At 51.0% G+C, this 27,975-nt stretch overlaps 1 protein-coding gene across 11 annotated transcripts in view; it reads left to right on the top strand.

The window, feature by feature from the left end:
- Positions 1-27,975, top strand: part of MICAL2 (microtubule associated monooxygenase, calponin and LIM domain containing 2) — a 223,622-nt gene that overhangs the window by 8,394 nt on the left and 187,253 nt on the right. For 10 of the 11 annotated variants that reach the window (XM_087433207.1, XM_087433205.1, XM_087433201.1 and 7 more), the window contains exon 3: positions 16,328-16,398. Coding sequence is in view for 2 of the 11 variants with exons in the window: in XM_087433205.1 (XP_087289331.1) it covers positions 16,366-16,398 (33 nt within the window). In the remaining 9 variants the exon portion in view is untranslated. Of the gene's footprint in view, positions 1-16,327; positions 16,403-27,975 lie in introns of all 11 variants that reach the window. The other variant, XM_087433200.1, reaches the window with a different exon arrangement.

Below are 27,975 nucleotides of genomic sequence, written 5' to 3'. Positions count from 1 at the left end.
TGTAGAGAAGAAATTAAAAATATTTGTGAAGTGCCTTGAGTAGGTAGGCGCTTAAAAATGTCAGTTTTTTTCCACTTTTAAGGAGTGACCCATTTTCAGGATGAATGACACTGGCCTGGAATCCTCTGGATGGCTTTCTGGAAATCCTCTCAGTGGGTTCCTGAGTGTTTATTTCCCTGGAGAAGGCAGCCAGTTCTCCATTTTCTCCCAAGTTGACCTCCCCACCACCACCTCCTCCTGCGCCTGGGGAGCCCAGCCCCTGCCTCTCAGCACCACCTCCTCCTCTGTCCCTCCACCCCCAGCCCTCCCTCCCCCCTTGGTGAGCAGGATGCTGCCAGCGCCTGAGAGGGCTCTGGGCTGTTTATGGCTGTTCTCTGCCTGTGTTTATGTTGTAATCTCTTCAGAAGCTCCTAGCAGATGTCTGTTTATTGCTGAAACTTCGTCTTTATCTTCAGCATGAGAGAAGAGAGAGGCTATGTTTAAAGATCTTTAATTGGCATGGCTGCACAATACAGCCTAGATTGCCTCCAGGTTCATTCTTCATCGCTCCTGCTCTCTACCTATTTTGAAACTCTTTAAATCCAGGCTGAGAGACCTCATATGTCCTGATCTCAGAGCGGCACTGAAATTTGGCAGGCAGTTGTAATGGCTTAAAAAGGTAGGTCAGGGAAGCAGAGGCAACCAGGTGACTGAATTTTTCTAGCTAGGCCAGATGGCGTGAATGAGAGTAGCATCTCTGTGTCCATAGAAACCGACACTTTTCCCCGCTTCTGCCCCTTCTGTCCACCTGCGTGCTGCCTGCTGATTGGCTGGGAGGTCTTGAGCATTTCCTCCCCTCTGGACTCGGACTCGGACTGGGGCTCAAGGTGAGACTGGAGTGGAACTAGGGTAGTTCCAAAGGATCCTGCCCTCCCGGGAGGGGGAAGGCAGAGGGCATGGGTCACAGACCTTGGGATGTCAGATTGAAAGGGCCCTCTGGTTCTCCCTCCTGCCACCTTGCTTTTTACCTGTGGGCAAACTGAGGCTCAGAGGCTTCTTGATGCTGAGCCGAGGCCAGCGAGGTGCAGTTCCTTGCTCAAGGTCACCCAGCCAGGTCAGAGTCAAGTCTGTTCTCCATGCTCCATTTCTGAGGCTGTGATCCATCTCGGCAGCGTTACTTGAAGCTGGCCTTCTCTTTTGAAGGACAGAGACTCAGCCCCCCATCTCACAGCTCTCGCATTCTTTGAACTTAGGATGTCTGCTCTAGGAGCGCTGGTTTGCACAATCGCTTAGTGCAAGATCTTTCCTTATCAAAAATACCTCCCCCAGAGCCTCGGGGCCTAAAATTCCCACTGTTGTTTTCAGCCCTGTCTCCAGAGGGCCTTTGGTAAGAATACAGCATTTAATTGGGAAGGACAACACATTGACAGAGATTAGTTTATCTCCGATTAGTTTTCAGCTGAGAGCTGAACCTTGAGAGAAGTGGGGGATGAGTTAGCTGGGAGGAGGTGGAGGAGAATCAGAAGGAACTGTAAATAGGGTGCTGTCGAGGAGGGCGTGGAGCGCAGTGGCCGAGGCTCCATAGGTCACAGTATGCAGCTGCTGTGCTGGGGGCGCTGTGATGAATGACAGGAGTGGAGCCCTTGTCTAACATGTGGAGGGAGGCACATTAGACAAACTTACTGATGCCCACCCATCAACATAGACTGTGGAATGTGCTTTGGAGAGTCACACAGTGTGAGGGAACCAGAGGAGACTTCCTAGAGGAGGTGGCGCTTGGTGGTTGAGATGGGCCTTGGGAGATAGGTAGGATTTCCACAGGCAGAGATGGGCGGAGGTATAGCACAAGGACATGTGGAAAATGGAGGGCATGTTCAGGGTGCCACGTGGTGGAAACCTGGAGGCTGCCTAGGGAAGTGGTGGAAGCCAAGGCTGGAATCAAGCCAGCCCTGAGTGCTGGGGGTAGAGTAGGGGGTGGTAGCAGCCTTTGTTAGAATCGTTTCTGCAGGTGTCAGATGCTCGTGGAGCATTGTGGGCCATTGTCTGAAATGCTGATTCTCCCCCTTCTGTGGTCTCACAAGCGCCTGCATATCCCTTCAGGTGGGTGCTGCCTCGGGTTGCTGGCGCACACTCTGAGTTTACTTCCCCAGTGAGGAGGAAGCTATAGGCCATGCTGGCGGGCCTGGGGCTGACTTGATGCCTCCGGGCAGCTGGAGTGTGGGGGCGGGGGTGCTGACTCCCAGCCTTTCCCACAGCCCACTGGACATCCTGGCCGTGGGGAGGGGACAGAAGCTGAGCTCAGCTTCTGCCTGCTCCAGTGTTAACCTGGCAGGTGGGAGGCAGTCAGATTTCCACATGACAGTGGAAATGAGGCCATGACAGCTACGCCACAGCTGCATCCTGGCCTAGAGAGGCTGTTAGATGTTAGAGGATTATAGGATACAGTCTGCTTTCAGACATTTTATAATTGAAAAAAATGTGCATCTTCTAATTAGTGAAATGTGATATTTAAAGACAGCCCTCTTGTTCTCTCCTGGGTCTTCTTCCAGATTAACAACCCATGACGTGGGTTCAGGTCTTTTTATCTTCCCTGTGGTTCTCCTCTGAACAAACTCCAGTTTGTCCATATTCTTCTAATACAGTGGGGGCAGTGCCCAGGCCACATATGGTATTCATGCTGTGATGTGACCACAGCAGAGGAAGGAATCTATCACCTCCCTAATTCAGGCCATTCTACTCCTTTTAATGCAGCCCCAGATTGCTTCAGCTTTTCTGGCAGCTATATCACACCATCGTCTTACTGACATGACTGCTAGCCAGATCTTTTTAACATGTGGTGTTGCTAAGCTCCGTCTCCCCTGTCCTAAACGTGTGTGGCTTTAGAATTCCAATGCAGCGCTCCCTATTTTGTTCCCATCTGATTCAGAACAGCCATTTCTGTTAAATTTCAACTTAACTTCAGTGCAACCCTGTTCCCTGGAGCCCTGTCAGGATCCTATTTAAGTATGCCCTCCATAGCATCACCCAAGCTGTGGATAAAATGCTTATCCAGAGAGAGCCCCCTGGCACGCTGCTAGAGACCTCCTCTCCAGTGACGTCAGATCTTTCATCAGCTTCCTTTGGGAATGGTGGTCCAAGCTGCCCCTTGCCTGAGTCTCTGTCCCTTTGCTTTTCTGATCTCGGACCAGACGCCTTCTTGATTCTAGATATACCAGGTCTATTGCAATTCTCCGTCTCCCATCAAGCATCCTATCACAGAGAGAAGTGAATGCTCCTTGACATCACGTGTTCTCCGTTCCCAGAGGGCTCCAGGACAGCTTTCAGCGGCCCCCGGGCTGCCCCGCAGAGACGCAGTGGGCAGTTCAGTGGTCTCATCTGCAAGAGTTTCCAATGCTATGGGCCAGGGCACTTGAAGTCATTGAAAATATCTGAATATCCTTTTTTAAAAGACCAAGCTCCTCTCCCGTCTCTGCGCCCTTTCTCATCTCAGTATTGGATCTTTACGTGTCAGCCTAAAGATAGCTCTCTTTGAGTGGGAGCCGAGGTCCAGTTTCTCAGGGCCCCTTTATGCCTCCGGACCTCTTGGCTCAAGACGACCCCCCACCCCCAAACCTTCCGGCCCTCTGGGACATGGTGTGCAGCCGCAGCTCCCTCGGGCTTGTCTCCACTGGCCGACATACTGGGATAGGCCCTGCATCGCAGTCTCAGGGTTTTCTTGGTTATGCATCCTTCTGCTAGTGATGGGACGTGGGCTTTTTAACAACGAGCTTGTCAACGGTTCCCAAGCCGCCACATGGCTTCTGTTCTGTCGCACTTACATGGCAGTTACAGTGAGCCAAGCACTGATGTAACGTCTTTGTAAATATTAACTCCTTTAATTCTTGTGCCAACCCCATGAGTAGATATTGCCGTTATCCCCTCTTACGGATGAGGAAATTAAGGCACAAGAGGGATTAACTGACTTGCTCAAGACTTCACAGCTAGTAAGGAGGAATTAGAATCTAGTCATTATGGTGAGCTGCCCGCTTCCTAAAAGGCCACCCCCCACTCCTTCTCCTTCTGCCTCTCCCTGCCTCCCCCTGTCTCTCCCTGCCACCCCCTCCTCCTCGCTCCTCCCCACCTTCCCTGCTCACTGCATAGGCAGAGTTGCATTTCAGAGCCTGAATCATTTACTTCCTCAATCTCAGGTCCCAGAGCCCTTCTATTCTGCCACCATTTGAAGTCTGTTTTCTTCGAGTCTCAGGCACAACTTCCCCTTCTTGGTCTCTCACAAACTTCAGAGGAAATGATGGCTTTTCCTCCACAGTTCCTGTGTTCTCCTGGTCACTAACCCATTCTGCCACAGTCGTGGGAATTAGGTTAGTTCCGTTTCTGTGGACGCTTCCTCTCTCTCCTGGAAGATGAAACGCTCAGCGAGGCCAGTCAGATGCGCGGCTTCGGCACTTGAAGGTGGTTGGTCCACCACCTGCCGCCAACCACAGGAGCTGCCTCTGGCTGCCTGAGATCTGGATCAGCCACCAGCCCCGTGGCTTCCACAGGGACTTTACCCTTATGCCTCAGTTCTCCTCTGTCACACACATGTTCTCTAGAACACTTCCCTCCCTTCGTTTCGTGGGCATTTCACACAGATGCACATCTTTCTTGTAACATAGAGATACTCTATCTCCTTGCCTGTTCCAAGTCCACTCCTTTGCAAGATAGACCCTGGGCACTGAGAAGTGTGTGTAGTCTGCTACCAGCTACGTCGAGAAAATACATATTTGTCCTTGCGTGTACGTACATAAACATCATCAGGGACGTGACACAAGCAGCTAACTGTAGTGGTTACCTGGTCAGAGTAGGGCAGCCTGGGTAGAAAGAGGAGGAGAGACACATCTCCTGTACACTTTTGTGCTTTTTGATTTTTGAACCCAGTGACTGTATTTCCTGTTCAAAATGGTAACAATCACAGATAATCTGGGGATCCTGATTGGCAAATTGTGGAGCGAGTATGACTCACCTGGATGAGTCAGCGCACTGCCTCCTCCTACCGAAGGGGCCTCAATTCCTCGGGTCCTCAAGTGTGACCCAGCTATCCCAGCCTGCTTCCCTCACAGTGGGGACGCCGGGAGACCCTCCTCAAGAAGCTTCACGGGCCCAGCACGTAGAGGGTGTGCAGTCAAGAGGGCCTCCTCCCTCCTCCTTGACCCTCATCTCCCTGGTAGTTCAGAAGAAATGTGAGATTTTGCTGCCTTTTGTTATAATCTCAGTTTACTTAGAGCTGGTGCTCGACGGTACACCTGGGCCTCAAGTGTTGGTTTTCTGCTGTGAATCACCTAAAACTTACACCCTGGGTTTTCTTTTGACTCCACTATTTGAGGAAATTGAAGCATTCTGAAAGTCTGGGTTTGCCTGCAAGAACTCTGTACCCTCCTCTTTCAGACCTGTGGGACTTGACAGATCATTTCTTTACAGTCATACTCATCTGCCCAGCTCAAGGGAGTGCGATAGAATGCCTCTAACACCCTTTGAAAACACAGGCCCTTGACTGGGTTTGCAGATAACCAAGGTCAGAGCAGGCCCTGGGAAAAAAATTCAGGGCATTGGGAGAAGCCAGTCCAGGTACCTATAGTTGAGGAAGTGACCTGATAGGGAAGGTGACATGTTTACCTTGGGCAGTTAATTGAGAAGCGTACATTGAGCACCTACTGTGTACCCTAGGCCCTGTGCTATGGGGGAAGACACTATGGTTAAGGCCCAGCTTCTCCTCTCAAAGGTTCACAGTATACTTGGGAGAACAAGACATACATGTTTAAAAATTAAGTAACAGGAGATTTTGGTAACAGTTCAGTGCAGTCACAGAAGGCCAGTCACAAGGTAGCTCATGACTAATTTCCATATGACTGATGGAGACAGCAGTGGGTGTGGGGAGTGTTTTCTAGGGGCTGGAGAGGGCCTGGAAAGCTTCCTGGAGGAGGAGGAGGAGGAGGCGGTAGCTGCATTTGGTTTGGATCTTGAAGGTAGGTGAAGTGCAGATGGGTAAGTGGGAGGAAGAAGAGAGTGTCACTAGTGAGCGTCAAGGCCGGGAGAAATGGGAGATGGCCTGGTTGGATGGTGGGTAGCGGGAGATGAGGCTAGGAGATGAGTTTAGGTTAGATGCAGATGCCCTTCAGTACGACAGAGAGAGGTTGTGTGTGTATGTGTCTCTGTCTGTGTGTGTGCGTGTGTGTGTGTGTGTGTGTGTGTAAGCTCAGAATAGGGATGGGAGGATGATGGCCCAGGGTCTCATAGCGAGCTCTTGTTGTAAATCCGAGGGAGGATGGGCAGGAAAGGGTTTGGCCTCCAGACATTTTCATCTAGTCATCCCAGCCCATCCTCCAGAAGTGTCTTCAGGAGCAGAGAGGGAGGCAGGAGGCATGCTAGCCGTTCCCCCAGTGTTGTTCTGTTTGGACTTTTTCTTCCTGGGCATTTTCAATGTCTCCTCCTCATTCATTCAGCAGGTGTTTATGAGTTCTTGCTCCGTGCCAGACACTGTTCTAGGTGCTGCTGTGATAGGAGAGGAAAAAACACAACAGGGTCAAATCCCTCACCACATGGGACTTATATTCTAGGCGGGGACAAGGTAAATGTGTGGGAGGCCAGGTGATGGAGGCGGGTGGAGAACACACAGCAGGGAGGAAGATTGCGTGTGAGTGTGGGGATGGGGAGCAGTGGGGGGAGGGCTGTCCTTTTAAATAGGGTGATCAGGAAAGGCCTCACTGACTCGCCCTGTCTGTCGTTGGGACTCGTAGGCCAGCAAATGGGAGGTCTGGGGCCACAGGGAAGGAGGCCAGGCCAGATCCTGCAGGGATCTTGAGTCCCCACTTGATCCTCTTCAACCCACTGGAATCTTTGGCTCTAGGCAGCAGGAAGACTTTGAGTGTTCTTGAGCAGCGGAGGGCCATGTATGGAAGATATCCTTCATGGCTTTATAGAGGATGGGATTTAGGGGGCTGAGGCAGAGAGACTGGATGGGAGGCTAAGATCCCAGGAGGAGATGACCAGGACCTAGAAAGTCCACTAGTTTGACACTAGTGCCTCCATTAGCTTCCTGCCTGCGTACGGTGGGGCAGGGCTTGGGAGCAAGAGCATGGGCCAAGGCTGAGGGTGACAGCAGATACTGGCAGAAGGGGACAGATGGCAGAGTTTAGGTTGGAGGGGGGTTGGCAAGTAACACACTGAAGTTCTTAGAATTTGGGGCTTGGGGGTCAGTAAACATTCTCGCTGTGACTTTTCTTTCATTATTTTAGTAGAGTAGAGTGCTTAATAATGTGGGCTCTGGTTTGAATCCTGGCTGAGTGACCTTGGGCAAGTTATTTAACCTCTCTGTGCATCAAGCTCCACATCTGCAAAATGGGGATCAAATAGTACTTACCTCATAGGCATGTTTTTGAGAGGATAAAATAGGTTACTGAGTGTAGAATGCTAAGAACAGTAGCTGACATACAGTAAGTGCCTAATAAGTATGAGGTCGTTTGGCTGCTGTCTCTCTCCACATCCATGTGTGTGTGAGTAACACTAATGTGTTGGACATGTCTCTTCTGTTATCCTACAGCTGAGTCAGATGAGGAAAATGATGCTTTTAAGGATTGGATGAGGTAGTGCACGTAATGGATTCAGCTTAGCAGCAGATGAATATTAGGTAAAAGTACGACTATTACCACCAAATATTATCGTGAAGAAAATGAGTTTCCACGGGAAATCCTTTGCAAAGTCATTGGTTCAGCCACTATGTATGGAGGCTGTGGAGGGCCAGGTGCCACACTCGACACGTTGTCTTGTTTCCTCTTTCAACTGCCTGGGATGAGCACTGTGACCCTCATCTTAGGTGAGGAGGCTGAGGTGCAGAGAGCTCAGATTTGCCCCAGGTCACACAGCCAGTAAGTGGCAGAGCCGAGACTGAGGGTTTTATTCCCTCTGACATTGAACTACCTTTTATGATAAGAACAATTATTCTGAGTGATGTGTCATGTAAATGTCCATTGACATATGGGTTTTACATCAATCTCCCTGGGTATTAGGTGCCCACATGGAGCTCGGAAGTGCAGAGGCGGGGCCAACTCCCAGGAGAGACTGGAGGCAGTGTTGGGGGGGCCCTGGGCCAGGAGTGGGAACTGCCCAGGGCGGGGGAGGCTGTGGGTGAGTCAGGGCCTTCCCCAGTGACTCATCCCTGCAGGCCTTATCAGAGCCTTCCAGCCACATAGAGAGTCTGACTGGGACCTGTCTTGGTTGACTCAGCCCTGGTGTGCTGGAGGAGCAGAGCCGGATGGATTCAAATCCCAGCTCCACCATGTACCAGGTGTGTAAGGCCAATATAGGAGTGAATTTCTCTGCCTCAGTTTCATCATCTGTGAACCTACTCGTAGGGTTTTTAGGAGAATTAAATGAGATGGGCCATGTAAATACTTAGAACTGCTTGGCCCATTGCAGCATTCAGAAAGAGTTATTCTTATGCTAATAATTACTAAATTATAATATTATTATTATAAAAGTCTCCCCTGACCTCTGAAGCCAGAATAACATGTCCCATCCTCTCTGCACAGTCCCCCCGTCACCCTGGCTTTGCCTTACTATGTAAATGCGGCAGCTCTCTGCCCTTCACCAGACTGTCAGTGCTGAGACCAGGGAACAGGTCTTAGTCAGTGGTTTTCTAAATCCCTGGAGACTGGTGCCTTGTACTGGAAGGTCTTGAAAGAAGTTTGCCAAATGGAATGGATTCCTAGTTCTCCTTTTCCCTTCCAGCCACTATTCTGACCTGAAGACCTCACCTCCCAGGATTGTGGACAATGTCTGATATTTCTAAGGTCACTTTACAGTTTGCTAAGCAGGTTCACATTCACATTTCATTCAGTCTTCACAACCGTCCTGTGTGGCCATTATCCCCATTTCATAGGTAAGGAGACCGAGGCTCCACAGAGTTAAGTAACTTGTCCACAGACTCGCCGGTGGAAGGTGATGAAACAGGTACTCCCCGCCCATCCCAGGAAGCCTTGGTCTGGAGGCTCAGATTGACCGTCCCCCAGAGCCTCCTCATCATTACCCCTTTAGCTTTTCTGGGAGGAGACCAGGTGACCAACAGATCTTTAGACAGCTCTACTTCTATCCTCTTCCCTCCTCCAGGTCCTGTTACTTCCAAAAATGCACATGATGGTGGGCTTGAGCTGAGCCAATGATCAGAGTTGCTCAAGTCATCTGAGGCCTGGGCTGGGACTCCGCGCTCTGGGCTTGGTGGGGTGTGGAGACAGCGGGGAGGACCTTGTAGCTTTAAGCATTTGGAGCAGTGCCTGGCACAGCCGCGCCCTGGGGGAACCTGCAGTTGGAGGTGGAGGAGACTGGCATCCACGCTTCACCCAGGAGGAGGGGCGGGCGCGAGGTGCGGGGCCCAGAACCATGTCCAGGGGGCAGCGGGCTCCTGGGGGGCCATTGCAGAGACTACTGGAGTGGGGGGCACTTCCTCTCTAGGAGGCAAACAAGCCAGTGATCCTTCCAGCTACGGTGGGATAAACCACGGGCTCCAGACTAATCAAACTCCAGGGGTGTTCCTTAAACAGAGGATCTTCCGTTTAGCTTAGCTCCAAGAGAGGTTATTGAGGAAGTGCCTACAGTGTCCCAGCAGGGGAAGGAACACGAAGTCCAGAGAGATAGGGACGCTGCCCTGAGGAGCTCATGTCCCATGGCCTCGGTTCTGCCTCCTCTCCCTCCTGGGAGCCTTGAATGCCAGGGTGGCGGTGATGAGGCTGATATGCACATGGCAGCATTCAGAGTCCTGGCGCCCAGAGCTTGGGCTAGAATCTGGGCCTGGCCGAGCGGCACCACAGCGCAGGCTGGGAGCTGGCAAAGACACCTGCTCGTCGTTAGGGTTCTAAGCCTGCTTCAAGGAGAGAGGGCTCCCTGGGCCTTACAGTCGTGGTTCTTGATTCCCTCCATGTCTGTTGTGTGAGTGATGGACCAGAAACTGGAGCATCTCTGGGACGTGGGTGAGAAAGATCCCAGGTAGAATGGCCCCCAAGACAATGACTCAGGCCAGTCCCCCTTTCTCTCTCCCTCCAGCCGTCCAGTCTCTGCTGTCCTTCTCTTCCTGCCTGCCTGGTCATCCCTGCCTCCAGCTCATCGCTTTGGTTTTCCCAGTCTGCACTACCTTCCATTTCCTCCTTTGCCTTTCTCCATCCTCACCCTCCAAGAGTGAGATTCTGCCTACTTCAGAAAGGCTTCCTCAACTCTCTCGGGAGAAACTCTCCCTCTTTTCTCCATATGCCTCGTGGGTGGAGAGCCAGCAGCCCCCCGTTCAGCCTTACGTGTTATGTAATGTGTTTTGAGCACCTTCCAGACAGCAGGCAGCAGAGCAGAGGCGAGGACTTTGGAGTCAGACTGGCCTGGGCGTGTGTTCTAGCTCTGATTCCTGTGAGCTGTGTGACTTTGGGTAGGTGCTTTGATTTCTCTGAGTCTCAGTTTCCTCCTTTGAACTTGAGGATTTAGTGCTACCTCACAGGGAAGCTGTAAGGATCTGGTGAACTACTCCACGCACAGCACTTAACACATGGTTCCTAGCTCATAGTAAATGCTGACATGAGGCAGCTTTTATTCTTCTTTGACATGTGTGATCTTATTTAATCCATACCCTCGCTTTATAAGGTAGACATCATCCCCCAAAGGAGCAAATGAGCCTCAGTGCTGAAATGACTTGCCCAGGGTTTCAGGATGTGTAGGCGGTGAGGCTGGCAGTCAAGACCCCTGTTTCCCCTGCTTTTTGGTATTCCACACAGTCCCAGCCAGGACACTCAGCAAATGCTTATTGAGTGACCTTTCCTGGCTGCTTTAAGGGGAGCAGCGAGCGGGCCCCCTTGAGCATTCCATCCCCTTGCAGACTCTGGCGGGTCCACCTTGCCCACAGGTCCCTGCCCGTGTCCTGCATACCACCCAGCACCAGGCAGTGATGGCACCGCGTGGCGCCCAGCCAGAAGGAGTGAAACCAAATCACGCACCAGGGAACATCAGCCGGTTCCTTTGTATTTATTTATTTGTAAATAGCAGAGCGTAAAGCTGTGAAGAGGAAAAGAAAAGGAAGGCGAATACCTGCCCGGATAATCCCCCTCGACTGGGGCAGTCGCTGCCTGAGCCTGGCTGCTGGGAAACAGAGAGAGGCAGTTAGCTGGGGGCGGGCTCTGGGCGGTGTGTGGCTTGGTGAAGTGTGTGTCCTGGGAGGGTCAGGGGGTGAGGCCCCTCTGGAATGGCTTCCTGAACTTCCCACACCCACAGGTCCAGCCCGGGCCCTCCAGGGGCTGCCCTTCTCGACACCATCGTGGTCAGGATGATTGTCACATCATTTCAGATCATGGTTCCCAGTTTAATTCTCCAGCAGCGTTGGAAGCTACCACTTCTCCCGCTGAGTCTCCTTTTGTACCAGCTGATGTTGGTGTCTGGATAGCCTACCCCACCGGTTATCGAGTTCATGCCTGTGTTGGGCTCCCGGGGACCTAAGGAAGAAGACGGCCGTGTGCGCTCCTCCGTGTGTTCACCCCACGGCTAACGCTGCAGGAGAGCGGGGAGGCCATCAGTGTGTTTTGGTTCTTTGTGTTTGCTACCAGTCCAAGGATTTTGTTGTTGTTGTTTCCGTTTTTCTAAAACCCTTTAAAACACATCTGAAGGAGGAGCTTTTCTTCCTTGAGGGAGTTGAGAGGGTGCTGTTAGAGGCCTGGAGGGGCAGGAATAGACAGTCTGTGGGTGCCGGCCCAGAAGGTGGCGAGAAGAGGAGATAAAGTAAAGGTGACATTGTTGAGCACAGTGCTGTGTGTCAGGCGCTGTAGTTGTACCCATTAAGTCAGAATCTCTTGGGAAAGTTGTCCGAGAAAGAAACAAAAAACAAACAGAACAACAAAAAGGTCCCCGTGGGATTCTGACAGGCGTATCCCGGGTAAAACTCACGGAGAAATGCCACCCCGTTAACATCACACGGGAGCTCTTGCTGGTCACAAAAGCTGGTGTCTGGAGAAGGAAACGGACGCGCTGTGGGTATCCAAGATGCTGCCTGTCCGGTGGGTGCCGGGGGCTGTCTCTGGGGGGTGGTGGACAGCCGGTTGCAGGTGAGGGGCAGTGGCGCGTGGCCATCTCCCCTGGGCGGGTCTGAGGCTAGCGTGAGTGGTGGCCGACGGGTCCGTGTGGGGAGGAGGCCTCAGCTCAGGGATCAGAGTGTGCTGAGGAGGCCGTGTGACGGGCGGGCAGGCCAGGTGTTGGGCACTAGTTGTGTGACCTTGGCGATTAACGAGCTCTTTAAGCCTCAGCTTTCTCAACTGGAAAATAGGTTGATGAGCATCCAGCTCCTAAGGTTGTGCTGAAGGTTAGATGCGATTGTACCGGTGAAAGTCTGACACACATTTAAGGGCTCAGATAACGCAATTTCTCTTCTCTTGCCCACCCTCCTTCTTCTGCTAAAAAGGTTATTTCAAGTAGCTCTCTGGCTGTTTTCCTGCACCACTGTGAACTCAGTGAAAACCAGCTGCAGTCTCCTCCTTTCCCTTCTTCCCCTTTCCTAATGCTCATGGCGAGGGGGACCCGGCTCTGAGGCTGGGTTCCCAGCCAGGGACCGCAGGACTGGGCTGCTCACTTTTTGGTTCCAGCATTTTCCTCTCCCAGGAAGGGCACTGGTCCAGAGGCTTGCAGCCTACTCTCACTGCAGTTTACAGGACGCCTTGCTGCACATGTTTGCTTTTCCCTGGCTGCCCGGGTCTCACTGAGAGTGTGCAGCTGGCTTTTCTTCCTGGGTGGGATTGAGTGATGATAAAGCAGCCAGTTGTCGGGCGCAGTTGCTAGTCAGGACTCGTGGTTTCAAGTGACAGGAACCCAGCTTAAACGAGCTCAAGCAAAAATGGGATACCTTGGACGGGTCTAGGGGAGGCTCAAAGATTCATAGGAGGTGCTCCAGAATCCAGCCCCAGGAAGAGAACAGGTGACCTCCAGCATCCCCAGACCAGCATTCTTGTTCAGTGGTCCATGCCTGCAGGCAGCTCCCAGCTGACCCCACACAGCCCTCCAGCCATCCCAAGAGGATGGCCTTCCTCAGGTTTTTCAGATTGGAACTTGGCCCAGCTTGGAGCACGTGCACACCCTTCATATCCAAGAATGTGGGCAAGGATGAATAATACTCTGATTAACCTATCTTGAGTCCCATGCCCACCTTTTTGGCTGGAGAGTGGGAGATGGGGTGGAATCTGTTATCAGAACAAAGGGAGAAGGATGCTAGTAATATTAATAATTAAGAATAATACTAACTCACTTTTATTGAGTGCTTACCTTGTGCCAGACATTATTCTAAGGTCTTCACCTCCACAACTCATTTAGTCTTCACAATCAATCCCTTTTTAGGTACTAGGAAGCTAAGGCACAGAGAGGTCAGGCAATTTGCCCAAGGTCACACAGCTAGCCAATGGGAGAGCTGCGATTGAACCCAAGCAGAGGACTCCAGATGTGCTGGAGTCTGGACCATGACCTCTGATGCAGACAACAACAGCAGATGTCATCTCAAGCACTTCCTCTGACTACACACTGGGCTGCGTCCTTTATAGCATCATCTCATTTCATCTTCAGGCAGCCCTGCGCAGTAGGCACTAACATTATTCCTGTTTTTAGATAAGAAACAGAGGCTCACAGGGATTATATGACTATCCCAGGGCCACTTGGCTAGTTTAAAGTGACAGAGCTGGGGTAGGAATCCAGGTTTGGCTGATTCCAGAGCCTGACCTCGAGACCACTCCACTGGGTAGCCTTCACATTTAGACACCTCTCTTGCTCTATCGGATGCCCCCCCACCATGTTTGGGATGAAGAGCAGACCTGGGTCAGCATCTAAGCCTTCATCCTCTGTCCGGGGGGCTGGAGTATGGAGACCTCTGCTGGACCACACACTGCTGAGGGACCAGCTTTGTGGTTCTGAGCTGGTCTTGGTGTGTCTTACACTAACTCACACCAAAGGGTCTTGAGCAAGCCTTCAGTGCATCTGAGCTCTGGATTTCTTCATTCCCCCATTCAACAAATATTGGTGGAGTGCCTTGTGGTGCCAGGCCCTGTTCCAAGTGCTTGGGGTCTCTCAGTGAAGACCCTGACTCCATGGGGTTAGGCTTGGAGAAGAGCAGAGAGGAAGGTCCCTTGAGTTCCTCTCACGTCCCTTGGGATCCATGGGGCCACTCAAGCTCACAGGAAACCTTTCCTGCATCACCTGAGTCAGGCCCACTGGGTCCTGGAGACCTCATGCTTCCTTGCTTGGTCCTGGGGTGATGGCCAGTCCCAGAGGAGACATTGTTTCTGTTCTGATTGATTACAAAGGGAAACATTGTGTCAGGAGCGAGCATGGGCGTGGACTCAGGCCAGCTCCCCCCGTGAGTGCAGTCTGTTGTGGTCGGCGCTGATTGAGTCTCCAGTGAGGCGCTTGGCTGTGCCGTGCCTCAGTTTCACCCTCTGTGACTTGATTGTACTGCCTCACAGCGTTGCTGGGAAGGTCTGAGATAGCACATGCTAACCACCCATCGTGGTGCCTGCCCACGGTTAATCCCTCTCCCTCCTTTTAACAACTGACTAGCTTTGCAGGTGTCTCTAAAAGTCAGGGCCCATGGAGGTGGCAGCTAGAAGGGGTCCTTGGTGAGGAAGTCACCAATTAGGTCAAGCTCCTCATTTTACAGGGAAACTGAGGCCCCTTGAGGTGGGGGGTGCTGGGCCCTAGGACTTTCTGGCTTAGTGGAGTTACGGGGAACTCAAAGCGTGTTTGGCTGTTGGCCAGACAGAGGGTACGGTTTGGTCCTTGGAGTGGCTGGATCACAATGCGCCCAGGCCTGTGTGGGAATCTGATCCAAGCAGAACCTCTGAGAGCCCCCTGTTTCCCTGTTCTTGGTCTCAGCAATATGCTGGGATGGGAAGGGGCTTCTGTTCCTGAGATCTAGGAGCACAGGGAGGCCCCTGGTTCTCAACCTGGTTAGACCAACAGTGGAATTCTGCACCAAGATGTCCAGTTCTTCCACCTGGTATACCCAGAAGCCTCCCTTGAGAAGCAGAAGGCAGATAAGTGGAGGCCTCCAGCCTCTCTGACTTCACCTCGAGGCAGCAGCACAGAGCCCATAGCTCAGGCTGATAGAATGTGGCCGAGGCAGGCCAGCCTGTTTGTCAGCTGCCATGGGCCAGAGAGGTGTGGCTTGATAATGATGATGATGGTGGGGATGATTGCAGCTTCTGCCCAGGTGGCTGCCCTTGGAGCTTGCCACGCCACTTTCAGGGTGTGCGGGCCCATCACAGGACAGCTGTCACCTCAGAGTGGTAGGAAAGACCACGAGTGCTGGGTCAGCCAGGCCTGGGCTTGAATCCAGCTCTGCCACGGGGCCTTGGCAAATGCTTTCTGCTCTCCAAGCCTCTGTTCCTGTCTGTGAGAAGCCACTGAGACAAAGTGTGTCTCGTCCTTAACGTGGCTCGTTCCATGCATGGCCCGTACTCAGGAAATAGTAGCTTATCTCCCGTTAATAGTCTGAGAATTCTGAACAGAGTCCCAACTCCCGGGCTTTAAGCGCAGGTCTTTGTACAAGAGGGAATGTGTGTGTGTTTATGTGGGCAGTTGAGCTGAGCAAAGGTGCGTACATCCATGCCGTGTGGGTATTGCCTCTTGTAGATCTCAAATTTCACGTCTGTGTTTGTTTTGTCCTCTTGAGGCCTCCTCTTAGAAATTTGGAATTGTGAAACAAGTCCTTAGAAATGTTTTGTAACTCTGGGCTCCATTTTCCAAACAGGTGTAGAGGCATTTTCTGTAGAAGCAGTAGGATATAACCAAATCATTTGAGTGGTCACTGGAAGCCAAAATAATAATTTGTTTAGGAAATTCAGCCATGATCAGATGGTCTACTTTTGTAGCTTCCTAGTTTATTTAGCGTTTTGGACCTTTCCAGCTTGGGAAATATGACAAATTTCACATTGGTGACTTATTATCAAGTTTTACACCAGCTTGCTTTACTCAAGCTTTAGAAATTCTGGCATTTTCTATTTTTACTAAAGCAGCTAGTGAAGCGTTCTTTTCCAGATCCATCTTAACTTTCTCTGCAGGCCTTTGTGTAGAGGTGTGATAAGCTCTTAGTGTCCCAGACAGTGGCAGACAATAGGATTTGTTTCACCCTTTCACTATTCCTTTCTTCACATGCAAAACTGGCAGCATGGAGAGAAATTCTTCGTCCATTTCCTCTTGTTGGGTAAAATGCTACTATGGGGCAAAGTGCACCAGCATGTGGGTCTCTTGGGGAGAAGATAGGAGGCTGTATTGTGAGATAATGTAACTGACATTCACTGTTGGGCTCTTGTTTTTAAAGGAACATGGCCACCTGTGCATGGCTCGTCCTGGGAGGAGATGACATTAGTCACTATGATGCCTGAGAATCAAGTGAGTAAGTCACAGCGGTGGATCTCCTTTATGGCACTGAGTCGCTCTTGGGGGGCTGGCCTCAAGCGTTGGAAAGTGTAAGGGCGCATACACTCTTTCTTCAAGCCCCAGGGAATGTGACCCCATTTGAAGAAACAATGGCTGGGGAAAGCCCTCTGTCTTTGCCTACAACTTCCAAGGTTGCACAGCCTTCCCGTGATGTCAGAGGCGCGAGGCAGGGAGGGACTGAGACTGGGATTTGCCGGGGACGTGAAAGGCCTGTGTAACTCGGTGGTCTTTGGGTGGGTGGAATCTCTGCCTGCTCTTCCCCTGAGTAAGACCAGCAGCTCAGCTGTCCTGCCTCCAGTCAGGCCCCTCCAGTCAGACCTCAGCCTCACTCTCCAGCCTCATTTTCCGCCTCTCCTCTCTGCGCTGGCTCCAGTCCCACAGCCCCTGGAACAGATCTCCACTTCCGGGATGCGCTATGCCCTCTGAGAAGCTTCCCTCACTTCCCCAGGCAGAGGCCGTGCCTCTCCTTCTCTGCACTCCCACAGGGCTTTGTTCAGACCTCAGACACATCATCGCCTGAGTTAATGTTCGTTCACTTGTCCGTCTCACCCACCAGCTGTGGGAGCTTGAGGGCAAGGACCTGTCCTTCAACCCTTCTGTGTGAGCCATCCTGGAGGGACAGAACCGGCACGTGGCAGGGGGTCCCCAGCTGTTGGATGACTCAAGGAATTCAAACTTCGAGGCTTCTTCAGGGCTTTGTAGCTCACGAAGCTCCCTTACGGTGTCTCGTGGGAGCCTCGCTCCCTGGGAGGGTAGTCATATCATCCTCACTTACTTATAGACATGGAGACCGAAGTCTGAGCCATCAGCTAACACACCCTGGGCTGTAGCTAATAGGGACCAGGATGAACGTCTCCTGTGGCCAGGCTAGTCTGGTTTCTGTAATACCAAATTTTATAATTAGAGAGAACCCGAGAGATTATTTAGTGCAAACCCCTCACTACCATGTAGGGAAACTGAGGCCTGGCCTGAAGATACTTTCTCAAGGTTACATAACTAAGGGGTGCCACATGGAGAACTGGATCACAGGCCCGGGACTTCCAGTCTAGTATTCTTCCTCCTCCTCCGTCCTCCTCTGCCTCCCTTCTGTATACAGCAATCAGGGAACGTTTTGGGACCATCATTCTGCATTTACAGGAGGATGAAGAACTTACAGAATGCCTGAGTTAGAGGGAACATAGAGATTGAATAAAACTGACCCTGCCTCCAGGAGCTTCCCTGGAGATGTGACATGGGGGAGGGCCTGGGAGAGGGGGAGGGGGAGGGGAGAGAGTATCAGAGTCCAACCCAAGGCTGGAGCAGAGTGGAGGCCCCAGCGGAGGGGCAGCAAGCAGGCATGTCTGGGCATTTAGAGGCTGGCCTAGTGGGCACCGAGGATCCACGGCGGGTGAGGAGTCCATGTTGAGATCCTGAACAGCAGGATGAGAAGCGGTTGACTGGACCACGGGGAAAGCTGCTCCAGTAGTTAAGATTCTTAGAATCTGGGCAAAGAGGTCCTGATTAGCCAGTCTGCTGTGTCCTGAGAATCCCTCCCCTTTCCTGGAGAAACACGGAATGTAGAGTGTGTCCACAGAGGAGGGTTGGGCAATGGACAGTGAGTTTCATCATTGTCTGAAACGTTTGTGGAGAGGGAAGTGTGTGCATGTCTGGCTGGCACATTCCTATTGTGCTCAAATGAATTTTTGTTTTGTTTCTGATAGACCACACTTCTAGTAGGTCGTTTCCCCCCTCAATCTTAGGGCTGTCCTGGGTCTTTCATTCAGTCCAGGCTGGATACAGGGCCAGGTAGGTGCTGGCTACTCTTGTCATTTTTACTCCGCCCCTTCTTGCAACTTCCCCGGCGTACAGAACGGGAGACTGGGACTGACTGCAGGCTCCATCTCCACTGGCAGGTTGAAGCATACACTTTGCCCAAATTACAGAGAATGCGGTATTTGCCAAATAGGTATCTTGGATTCTTTTCCAAAATGTGACCAGGTTGTAAACTTCTCTAGGGCAGGGAAAGCATGAGTATTATATCATTATTGTTTACACCTTAGGTTGACATTGCACTTTACATTTTATGAAGATCATTTCATCTTCGTAATAAGGCAGGTGGATTTACTCCCATTTTACAGATGAGAAATTAGACTTAGACAGGCTGTAACCTGCCTAGGGTAGTGTAGCTGCCTAAGGGCTGAGCTGGGACACAGCCCAGGCCTCCTGTTTATAAATTCCATGATCTTTCTAGTCTACTAAGCTCTGACCATATGTAAATCCCTGGAGGGCTGGGACATAAGAGGAGCTCAATAAATATTTGTTGAGTGAGTGAACTTTGGCTATTTTTTTCCCCTTTTTGCGGGGTGGGGGGCATTCTTAACCATAAATAGATCCTCTTCAGCAGCAAAGGAAACACTACGCTGTGAAGTATTTGAATTTCTTGCTACGATAACGAACTGTGAGTTCTCTTCTCGCCCAGCCTCACCTCCAGGAACTGGGTCATGCACACTGAATAATTAATTCCTTGAATCTTTTACTCAGAGCTTCCTCCTCCTGATGCTGAGGCGATCTGTTCAACACTGATCTTTGAAAGGTCTCTGGCAGAGGCAGATCCTGTCGTTTGTTGTCATAAACCTTCAGATGACACACATAATCACCCACGATGGATACTCCTGGCCTCATCAGGTCAGACTTCCAGCAGGTTAATTCCATCTCCTTCTGCCGCTCTTCCCCTAGATCCCTCTAGACCAAGGAAGAGGGATCCTTGTGGGTTATCTTAGATATTTAGGGTTCTGTAGGGAAAGGAAGGTCCACTTCTCCCTTCTCACTGACCTCTGAACTCCCCAAGATTTTGTGGCGAGGGATGGAGAGAGAACAAACAGACCATGTCACGTTGGGAAGGAGTGTATGGGGTGCTGGAGGCAGTTATCAAAATATCTGCTGGGTCTGCTCTTTCCCTAAGTGACACTTGGGTCATGTTTCTTAGAGCCTGCAGGGGATCCAGCTGGCGTCATTAGAGCAACCTCAGCAGATCATGAGGTCAACAGAGTAGAGTAGAAAAAAGAGAAGTGTGAGACCAAAAACCCACAGTTCTGGTGTTGGTTGCTCACAGCTTAGCTGCACGGCCTTGGGCCAGTCACAGAACTTCACCTGCCCACCAAAGATTTCTTATTAAGGAAATAAGGGAGGTATAGAGGGTTGGGTGGCACCTTAAAGGAGCCTCTGAGACTTTTGTGGTTCTCAGTGCCCACACTGTCTGTCCTCATGGTTGGTACCATCTTCTCCTCCAGGTTGCCTCCTCCTCACATGGCTGGAGCTTGCTTCTGTAGGCACTTGTCTTGTGGCCTTTGTATCTTTGCCACCTCTCCCCTGCCCCACCCTGAGATATGCCAATGTGCAGATAAGAACTGCCTGTTGCTGCCCTGGTCTCCTGCCAAGCAGCACGAGGAAAAGTCTAACGTTTGAGAGTGTTGGGGACCTAGGGGGTGTAGGTTGGTACAGGAGGAGAGTGGGAGAAATCCTGGAGTGGCAAGAAGCCAACACAGATGATTAGGGGTTGTTGGGATATCCGAGCTCTTTATGCCCCAAGGTACCTGGACTCTGTTGGACTCTGTTTGACCAGAGGGTACTAGATGTGTTCTTAAGAATATGACCCCAAGTTTGTCCTCTTCTTCCCTGGCCAGGCCCTGTGGTCAGGGATGACCAGACACTCTGGAGCAATAAAACATTGGTAGAAGTCTGCTCAGTGGGAGCTAAGAGATGCCTCAGACAGATAACTAACACAGAAAGGGGGAGGGTTGAGGAAGGTGGATCTGTCTCTAGGATTTATGGTCTTAGAGTGTGAAAGCTGGAAAGAACTTACAGATTGTCTAATCCAATCCTCCTGTTTTATGGGCAAAGAAACTGAGGCCCAGAGACATGACTTAACGAGACCCATAGAGCAAGCTAGTGGTAGGACTGAAATGGAAGCCAGGTCTCCTGATTCCAACCTTGGGAATCATACACATCAGATGAAGTGGCTGTTTCCCCACCGCCATGTTGCATCTCACTTGGGTTCCGCCACCACCCTTTCCACTCCTCTCTGACACTGAGCTTGATTGTTGAAGGTATTAGCAGGCCCCACTGCTCCCTCCTCATTGTTTGTGGAGGCCTAATAAAACTTGGGTGCAACATCGTGGAGAGGTTAAGGCTTCTTCTCACGTGCGGGCTGTTTGACTTGTACTTAGTGACTTACTGTTGAGTCAGCGTTATTCCGTTTTATGGTATGTCTTGGGGTGAAAGATTAATTCAAGACAGGAAATGAAGGATACGATGGCCTAGCCTCAGCAGTAGTGGCCTCTTGTGGGTTTGTCATTCAGATAAAAATCACCTTTGTTGCTAAGCAGGCCTGGTTCTGAGACTCTCAAACCGAGGGCATGGATTGAGTACAGTCTGTACTGTCCCTTGCTCTGAGAGAGGGCGCTTCGGGTTAGAGGCCGGCCGCTCCATCACTATGTTGATGGCACGTGAACCAGAACAGAAGCCATTCACTTCTTCCTGTAGGACTTCATTTGGCTCAGCACTTTCTACTGAGCTCAAGGAAATGTGTCTTGAGCTCTGTCCGTGGGCAGGCACTGGGTTTACATATTTCACCTGTTTGTCCCTCACAGCAGCCCTCGGAGAGGTGGGCATTGCTATTTGTCATACTGAGAAGAAAACTGAGGCAGATATGGGGTAAATAACTTTCCCATGTCCCACAAGGGCCACGGCTCAGACACAGGGTGTGACCCCAAAGCCTTTATTGTTTCACATTTCACAAGGCCTCTTTTTGCACAGAGAAGGGAGGAGGGGACTAAGTGGGCCGGGCATTGATTGGGGCATCAAGCATTTATGATGGGACTTCTGAGTGCCAGGCCCTGGGCTTGGTTGTGGGGATGCAATGGTAAGACCCAGTCCCTTTATTCCCAGGAGCTCGTGGCCTGGCCTGGTGGCAGGACCGCTGTGTATGGAGTCACAGCCGCTGTTCTAAGCATTGTCATAGAGAGACACACCAAGTGCTGTGGAAGCACTGAGAAGAGAACACGGCACCGAGCAGGTGCTGTGGACTTGGGTAATGAAGGATGAGTAGGAGATTGCCAGGCAGAGAAGGAGGCAGAGAGTTTTCCAAGTAAAAGGTGTGGTGGAATGAAAGGGCTTGATCCATATTTGGAAGCAAGGAGGCGTTCCGTGCATATTTTCTTCTCAACTGAGGGTAGAAGGAGTGGAACATTCAGTTGAGAGATAAGCTGGGGGAGGAGGGGGTTTGGAGCCTGACCGTCAAAGGCTTTGTAGAACACTTGCTAATTATGTGACAGTCATTGAAAGAAACATCAGTAGGGACCAGCAAAGATTCTCCACATATGAATTCTCTGGGCATCTGAAGAACCTTTCTCTGTAGAAATGTGATAGGGCTCAGTTTCAGACAGTTTATGTCCATTTTCTACATTTGGTGCCTCACGTGCCCGTGGAGGTGTTTACTGATGGGGCTAAGGCATCAGGCTGGGGCTGGGCCACGCTGACAGTTCATATTTAAAATGTCTCAGATTCCTCTTGCCAAATACGCTGATAGCAAATGCCCTTGTGAGTTCATGTGCAGACTGCCTCTCCAGGGACTGTTCTGCATTCCAGACAGGGCCACACAATAATTCTGTAGGAGCTGGGCTGTGGGGTGAGAAGCTACTTGAAATAAAGACCAACGGAAAGATATCGCTGTTTTTAAGGATGACGTTTGCAAGACTCAGGTATCCAGGAAGTAGATTATTTGCCCTGAGGGTGAGCCAGAATCTTTAAAACATCAACTCTTTAGAGTGGGGAGAGTGATGGTGGAGACAGCGAGCCCTCCAGGGACTCCTCTTGTCTCTCTGTCTTTAATGAACGCCTGGCTGAGGTCAGGTCAGCCCCAGGAAATCCGCTGTGGAAACCGAGCCTTGAGCCTGACTTGTCCTCCATGGAGAGGAAGCGAGCAAAACCCAGGGAGTGATTTGGAGTCGAGGGCTTCTTGGTCTCATCACACTGTCTACCTTTTGTAGCCCCTGGGTTTCGTTTCTTTATAGGGAAAGATAACATCCTTTCAGGGACAGTTGCTTATTTCAGTGAGTATGTTTTTAGAACATAAGCCCAAACACCAAGAGAGAAGTCCGGCGACTTCATTCAGCCAACCCAAATATATTACGTTGGGATGGTGGGAGACGGCCTGCCTAACCGCCACAGAAATTTCCCTGCCTTAGTCACACCTTCTCTGTCCTCCCCCGAGGGCTGCTGTCTTTTGGAGTTTGGGTCAGTGAGGGGCATTTGACCCACTGAGTGGGGGAAAGCTCAAGGCAGTCACTGGTCCTGGAGTGCTTGTCCCAGCGTCTCTGAGCTCCCAGGAACGTGGCCTTTGAGTGTCACCCAGAGAGATGGGCTGCCCTCATCTCCTCAGACCTCTGCTGCCCTCCCACACAGGTCCACACCGCCCTCAGTGCCAGCCTCAGGGCCGTTCCCAATGGGCAAACGTGACAGGACTTCCAAACCCCAGTGCTTGTCTGCCTAGTCCTGGAGGGGGAAGTACAAGCTGTCGTCAGGCCAGTCACCTCCACAGAAGTCGGTTCAGCAGTTGAGTATATTTCAGGGACGGTTCTCCCCTGTCTTATCAGAGAGGCCTTGCTGTATTTACTGTCTGGAACCTTAATTGGTTCTATAGAGCTTTTGGCAAAATAGTTCCCAGGAGACTTCAGTTCCTCTGCACAATAAGGAAGTGGCCCAAACTGTCCTTCTCTCTCACTTCTGCTCGGATGTCTGAACTGCCTGCTGATATGTGGATGCAGAGGTCCCCTCGGGCGGGGCCTGGTGAAGTGAAGACATACTTTCTCAGAGCCGACTCACCCTGTGAGCCTCTGGCCTGCTCACTCCCTGAGGATGTATCTGAGAACTGTTAAGCTGTGTTCATTTAGTACATTGCCTGGCACACGGTAATTGGTATCTGTGAATGAATATATGAGGAATAATCAGCAAGTAAATCTCCCGTTTTCCAGCAGAAGCAGAAAGGAAGTGAGCAGGTCTCAGGCTGAGTGGTCTGGGTGCTCACCAGGACCTACTGTGCGCTCCAGGAAAGAGCCCTTTGTCCTTGGCACGAAGGGAGTTACAGATCTCTCGTCTCCTAGGGAGAGGTGATCTTGGATCCACATCCAGAAATTCCCCTCTTCCAGACCATGAGTCTTGTTTTGAAGGCTTAAAGCACACATATGAACAAACAACAATAACAACAGCTAACTGCTGGGAATGCAGGTCCATCAAAAGCAGGGTAGAGTCCAATCTGCAGGCTACCCCTGCTTTGCCCGTCCACCCCACCTGGCTGAATGCCGTGTGCTGGCACATGTCTCCCAGGAACCTCCTGCTGGGTGTCCTTGTTTTGTCACACTGCTTCTCTGCTGCGCGGGGATTGTACATTTAAATCACAGATCCCGGCTTCCCAAGTGTGTTGGCGTGTCGGTAGGCAGGCTTTGAACAGCCCATCAGGCTTCTCTGACTCAGGCAGGGCTCACCTGCCCATGCAGGTGCACACACCTGCTCGTAAAAGCTAAATGCAGTTTACAGGCCCTTTTGCAGGGACTGGGGTGAGGGGTGTGGCCAGCTGGACTGCTGGCTTGGTGGACGGCTTCAGGGAAGGAATGGCAAGCATCTCCCCTTCCCCTGCCCCGACCACACCCACACAGAGGCCAGCTGACTGCTGAGATCCGGGGAGGGATTATTGACATTGCTAATAACATTAATGACAACATAAGCAACAAAGCCTGTATAATTGCATATCAGGAAATTAATCCTAAAATTAAAAGTCTATAATTCAAATGAAAAATTTTGGAGGTCTTTTAAATGAGCTCTCAAGGTGGTACAGTGTAAGCTGTTCTATTCCTCTCAAAACATATTTTTACTGGTGAACACTTATTCATTCAACAAACACATACTAACTACCTACTAGGAGCAGACACCACACTGGCACTGAAATGACAAAGATAATAATCAGTAGACAATTTGTTAATGGGTAAATTAGTCAAAAAGGGACATAATACAAAAAGTTGAATTATTTGAATCTTAAATATTGATAAATGTCAACTGTGTACTTAGAACCAGGCTGAGTACTCCAGGAAATAGAAAAGAAACAAAAGACACTGGGCTTTTCCTTAAGAAGTCCATGTATTAGTTGTCCTGACAAGACTGATGCATAAAAAATGTATCGGGTTCAAGGCTAAATGATGTGTCAAATAGTCTGGTCTATGCCCCATATGACTCTGTGTTATGACTGTGTCTCCCAACCAGATGGTAATTTCTCAGAAGCTGTGGAGAGAGAGCTTGCTCACCTGGTGTCCACAGTACCTCACAAGGCCCTGGTATGATGCAGGTTCTCAGAAAAAGGGAATGAATGGAATTGAATGTGGTTAGTGACTCCCAAACCTGGCTGGTCCACAGATTTCCCTGAAGAGTTAAGAACATTTTCCCTGTGGACCTCAGGCTGCAGAGATGCTGTTTGGGAGTGGGCGCAGGAAACTATCATTTTGAGTGCTTCCTGGTAAATCTGCTGTAGAGACAGATTTGGTGACCTCCGGGATTAACTCCAGGAGTTAGAAAAATGCACAGGAAAGAAGGGTCAGTAAGGGATGGGGAAGCTTTGTGCCTGCAAACTCCAGTGCCTCCCTTAAGATCCAGCTGGTGCCACTCCTTCTGTGAGCTTCTCTCCAGGCTGTCACTCACTCCATCTCCCCTCTCTGTGCCTACACGTCTTGGTACCCACCTTTAACGCAGTTCTTACCAAAAGTTGTTAGTTTGAACTTGATTCCCTGAACAGACTTTGACATTCGTGTGGGAGTCAGTGCATAGTAGGTCTTTAGGTCGTACTGTGGGGCCTGACTTTGGATGGGTAAGATTTGAGCAGGAGTGGGAGGAGGAAGGCAGAGAGAGGACGTGGAGCACTGAAGGGGCCAGCCTGTCTGAGGCAGCCCCAGGGGAGTCCTAATATCTTTGGGAATTGAGCCTAACAAGGAAATGGGGGCTGTCTGAGAGGGACCGACGAGCCCAGCAAGGGAGTTTGGACTTATATGTGGGGTGTAGGGAGCCCTGAGGGCTTTATAAACAGGGTGGTAGGGGGACCGACAAGATGGGAGGGGGAAGGTGGGAAATGGAGGCCAGTTCGGAGGCTCCTGCAGCAATTCTGGTGGTGGTTAGGGACAAAAGGCGGTCACAGTTCAAGCCACCACGTAGCCTGAATTCCGTGGCTGCTCTTGGTTGGATTTTACTGACAAGCATAGTTATTGAGAATCTGCCATCACCAGAGGCACAGGTGCCAGGCCCAGGGATGTGCAACCTCTGGCATCAGAGAGCTCCCAGTCTGGAGAGGTAGGCAGACCCACAAGTAGATCAATGCAAGAGACTATATGAAACCATCACTGGAACCTCCACAGATTTCGGTGTGGGAAAAGGGTGTGAGGGGATGCCACTGCAGGGCTTCGAAGAAGAAGAGTGCATCTAAGAATACTGCCCAGCCAGGCGTCATTGAGTTTCATCCTCGTGTAACCCAACAGAGTCAGGACTATGATTATCCCCATTTGATGGATGAGGAAACTGAGGTTCAAAGAGGTTAGGTAACTCATCCAGACTCACACACCTGTAAGTGGTAGGTCAGGTTTGTAACACGTCTGCCTGACTCCAGAGTCTAAACTGGGACCCCGCCCCCCACCCCCAACGCTCTGCTGCCTTTGATGTTTCAGCTCTAAAGTCAACTGGGATTTCACCAAGTGAACAGAGTCTGGATGGGCATTCTAGACGGAAGGACCAGCATAAGCAAAGGCACAGGGAGGGAGGCGTGAAGGAGTTCGGTGTATCAGGGAACAGCGGACAGCTCAGTAAGTCTAGAGTAGCGGAGGAGTCGGGGGGAACATGAGAGGGCAGGCTGGAGAGCGAGCAGCGGCGAATCAGGCAGGTGGTTTTTGTTCTGCTCTCGAGATTGTCAGGGAACTGTTGAAGAATTTGAAACAGAAATGGAGGCTGACCGAGTGTGCATTTTTGACATAAATGTCTCTCTGGCAGCAGTTTGAGGAATAGGCTGATGGGTTGGAGGGAGCTGATTTGGAAGCAGGAGAGGCATTTATGAGGAGATGTTGAGAGTTCCAGGTGAGACCGGGGAGGAAGGACAGGAGGCCGTGGATGGGCTGTTGAGCAGGAAGGACTTGGTGACTGGCCGGCTGTGTGAGAGAAGGGAGAGAGGGCGCAGAAGGTGACTCCAAAGGTTTGGCTGAGAGTCTGGGTGCAGATGGTGCCATTCACTGAGGCTGGTGATGCAGGGGAGGAACAAGCAAGGGTGCAAGGTGAATTGACCACGTGTGAGGTCTCTGTGAGAGAGTCAGGGGAAATGTCTAATTGGCAGTTGACATAAGGACCTGGAGTGCAGCAGGGAGATCCATGTGGGAGGGGTAGCTTGATGGGTTGTCAGGATGTAGATATTGGTTGAACTACAGGAGGGTTTAGGTCCTTGAAAGCAAGAGGAGGGTGAAGATCAGAACCTTGGGACACAGTAAAATTTCAGGGGCATTTAGAGATGAGTCTGCAATGACTGAAAATGGGGAGACTGTGAGCAAGATAAGGTCTGACAAGGAACAACTGGATTTAGCAAGAGAGAGTTGGTGGCAACTTTGGGCATGATGCCTGGGGTGGGCTACATGTGTAAGTGGAAGCCAGATTCTGGTGGATTGAAGGGTAAATGGAGGTGAGAAAGTGGACCATGCCAGGGAGACTCCTCTGTTGGGAACCCAGGGTGTGGAGGGAAGGAGGCAGAGTGCCATTTTGTTTTCTCCAGTAAAAGCAAATATATATCTGACTGAGGTTGAATTTGTATACATTTTTGAAACTGACTTCACATTGATAAATCCACAAATCAGAAAAAAAAAAAAAAACTTTTGTCAGGCAATGACTCTTTGGTTTTTTTTTTGGTTTGAAAAACGTTGTTCCTTGGCACAATTCTTCAAAATGGGTGGCCTTTGGAAGACAGACTCCACGAGACACAGCTGGGCTGTGAGCCTCCAGGGCAGGAGCTGCTCTGCGGTCATCCGGGCTCCTGGGCGCGGTGCTGTGTGCAGAGAGCAGGCATTGTCGAGAAATCCTCTTCAAATTCATGCCATGACTTCTGTGCCTCCTCCTCAGCAACCCTCTCCATCCTCCAGACTAATTACTAGGATTCAAGTCCCTGAGGCCTAATTTCAGGAGATGTAACGCCATCCAGACACAAAGGTTCACCTGGGGAGTGACTCTAAGAGCGTGCTGGGCGAAGACTTGGTGGAACCTACACTTTTAGCTGTCCCATGTCAGCATAAGGTAGATTAAGGGGAGATGAGCCGCCCTTGCCGCCGATGTTAAGTGCGCCAATTGCTGCCTTGGTTTGGGTTGGGTTGCCTCCAGCTCGAGGTGGTGGGAGTTATCCCCATGGCAGCGTGCCGGAATGACACTTAATGAGCACAGCTGTGAACCGGCGCCGGGAGAGGCACCTTCATTTAATTCCCATGGGGA

Source organism: Ceratotherium simum, chromosome 7 (genome assembly GCF_057802395.1).
Source record: "Ceratotherium simum simum isolate JZ-2026a chromosome 7, ASM5780239v1, whole genome shotgun sequence".
In the NCBI taxonomy this organism is placed as follows: domain Eukaryota; kingdom Metazoa; phylum Chordata; class Mammalia; order Perissodactyla; family Rhinocerotidae; genus Ceratotherium; species Ceratotherium simum.
This window is presented reverse-complemented; position numbering and strand designations above follow the sequence as displayed.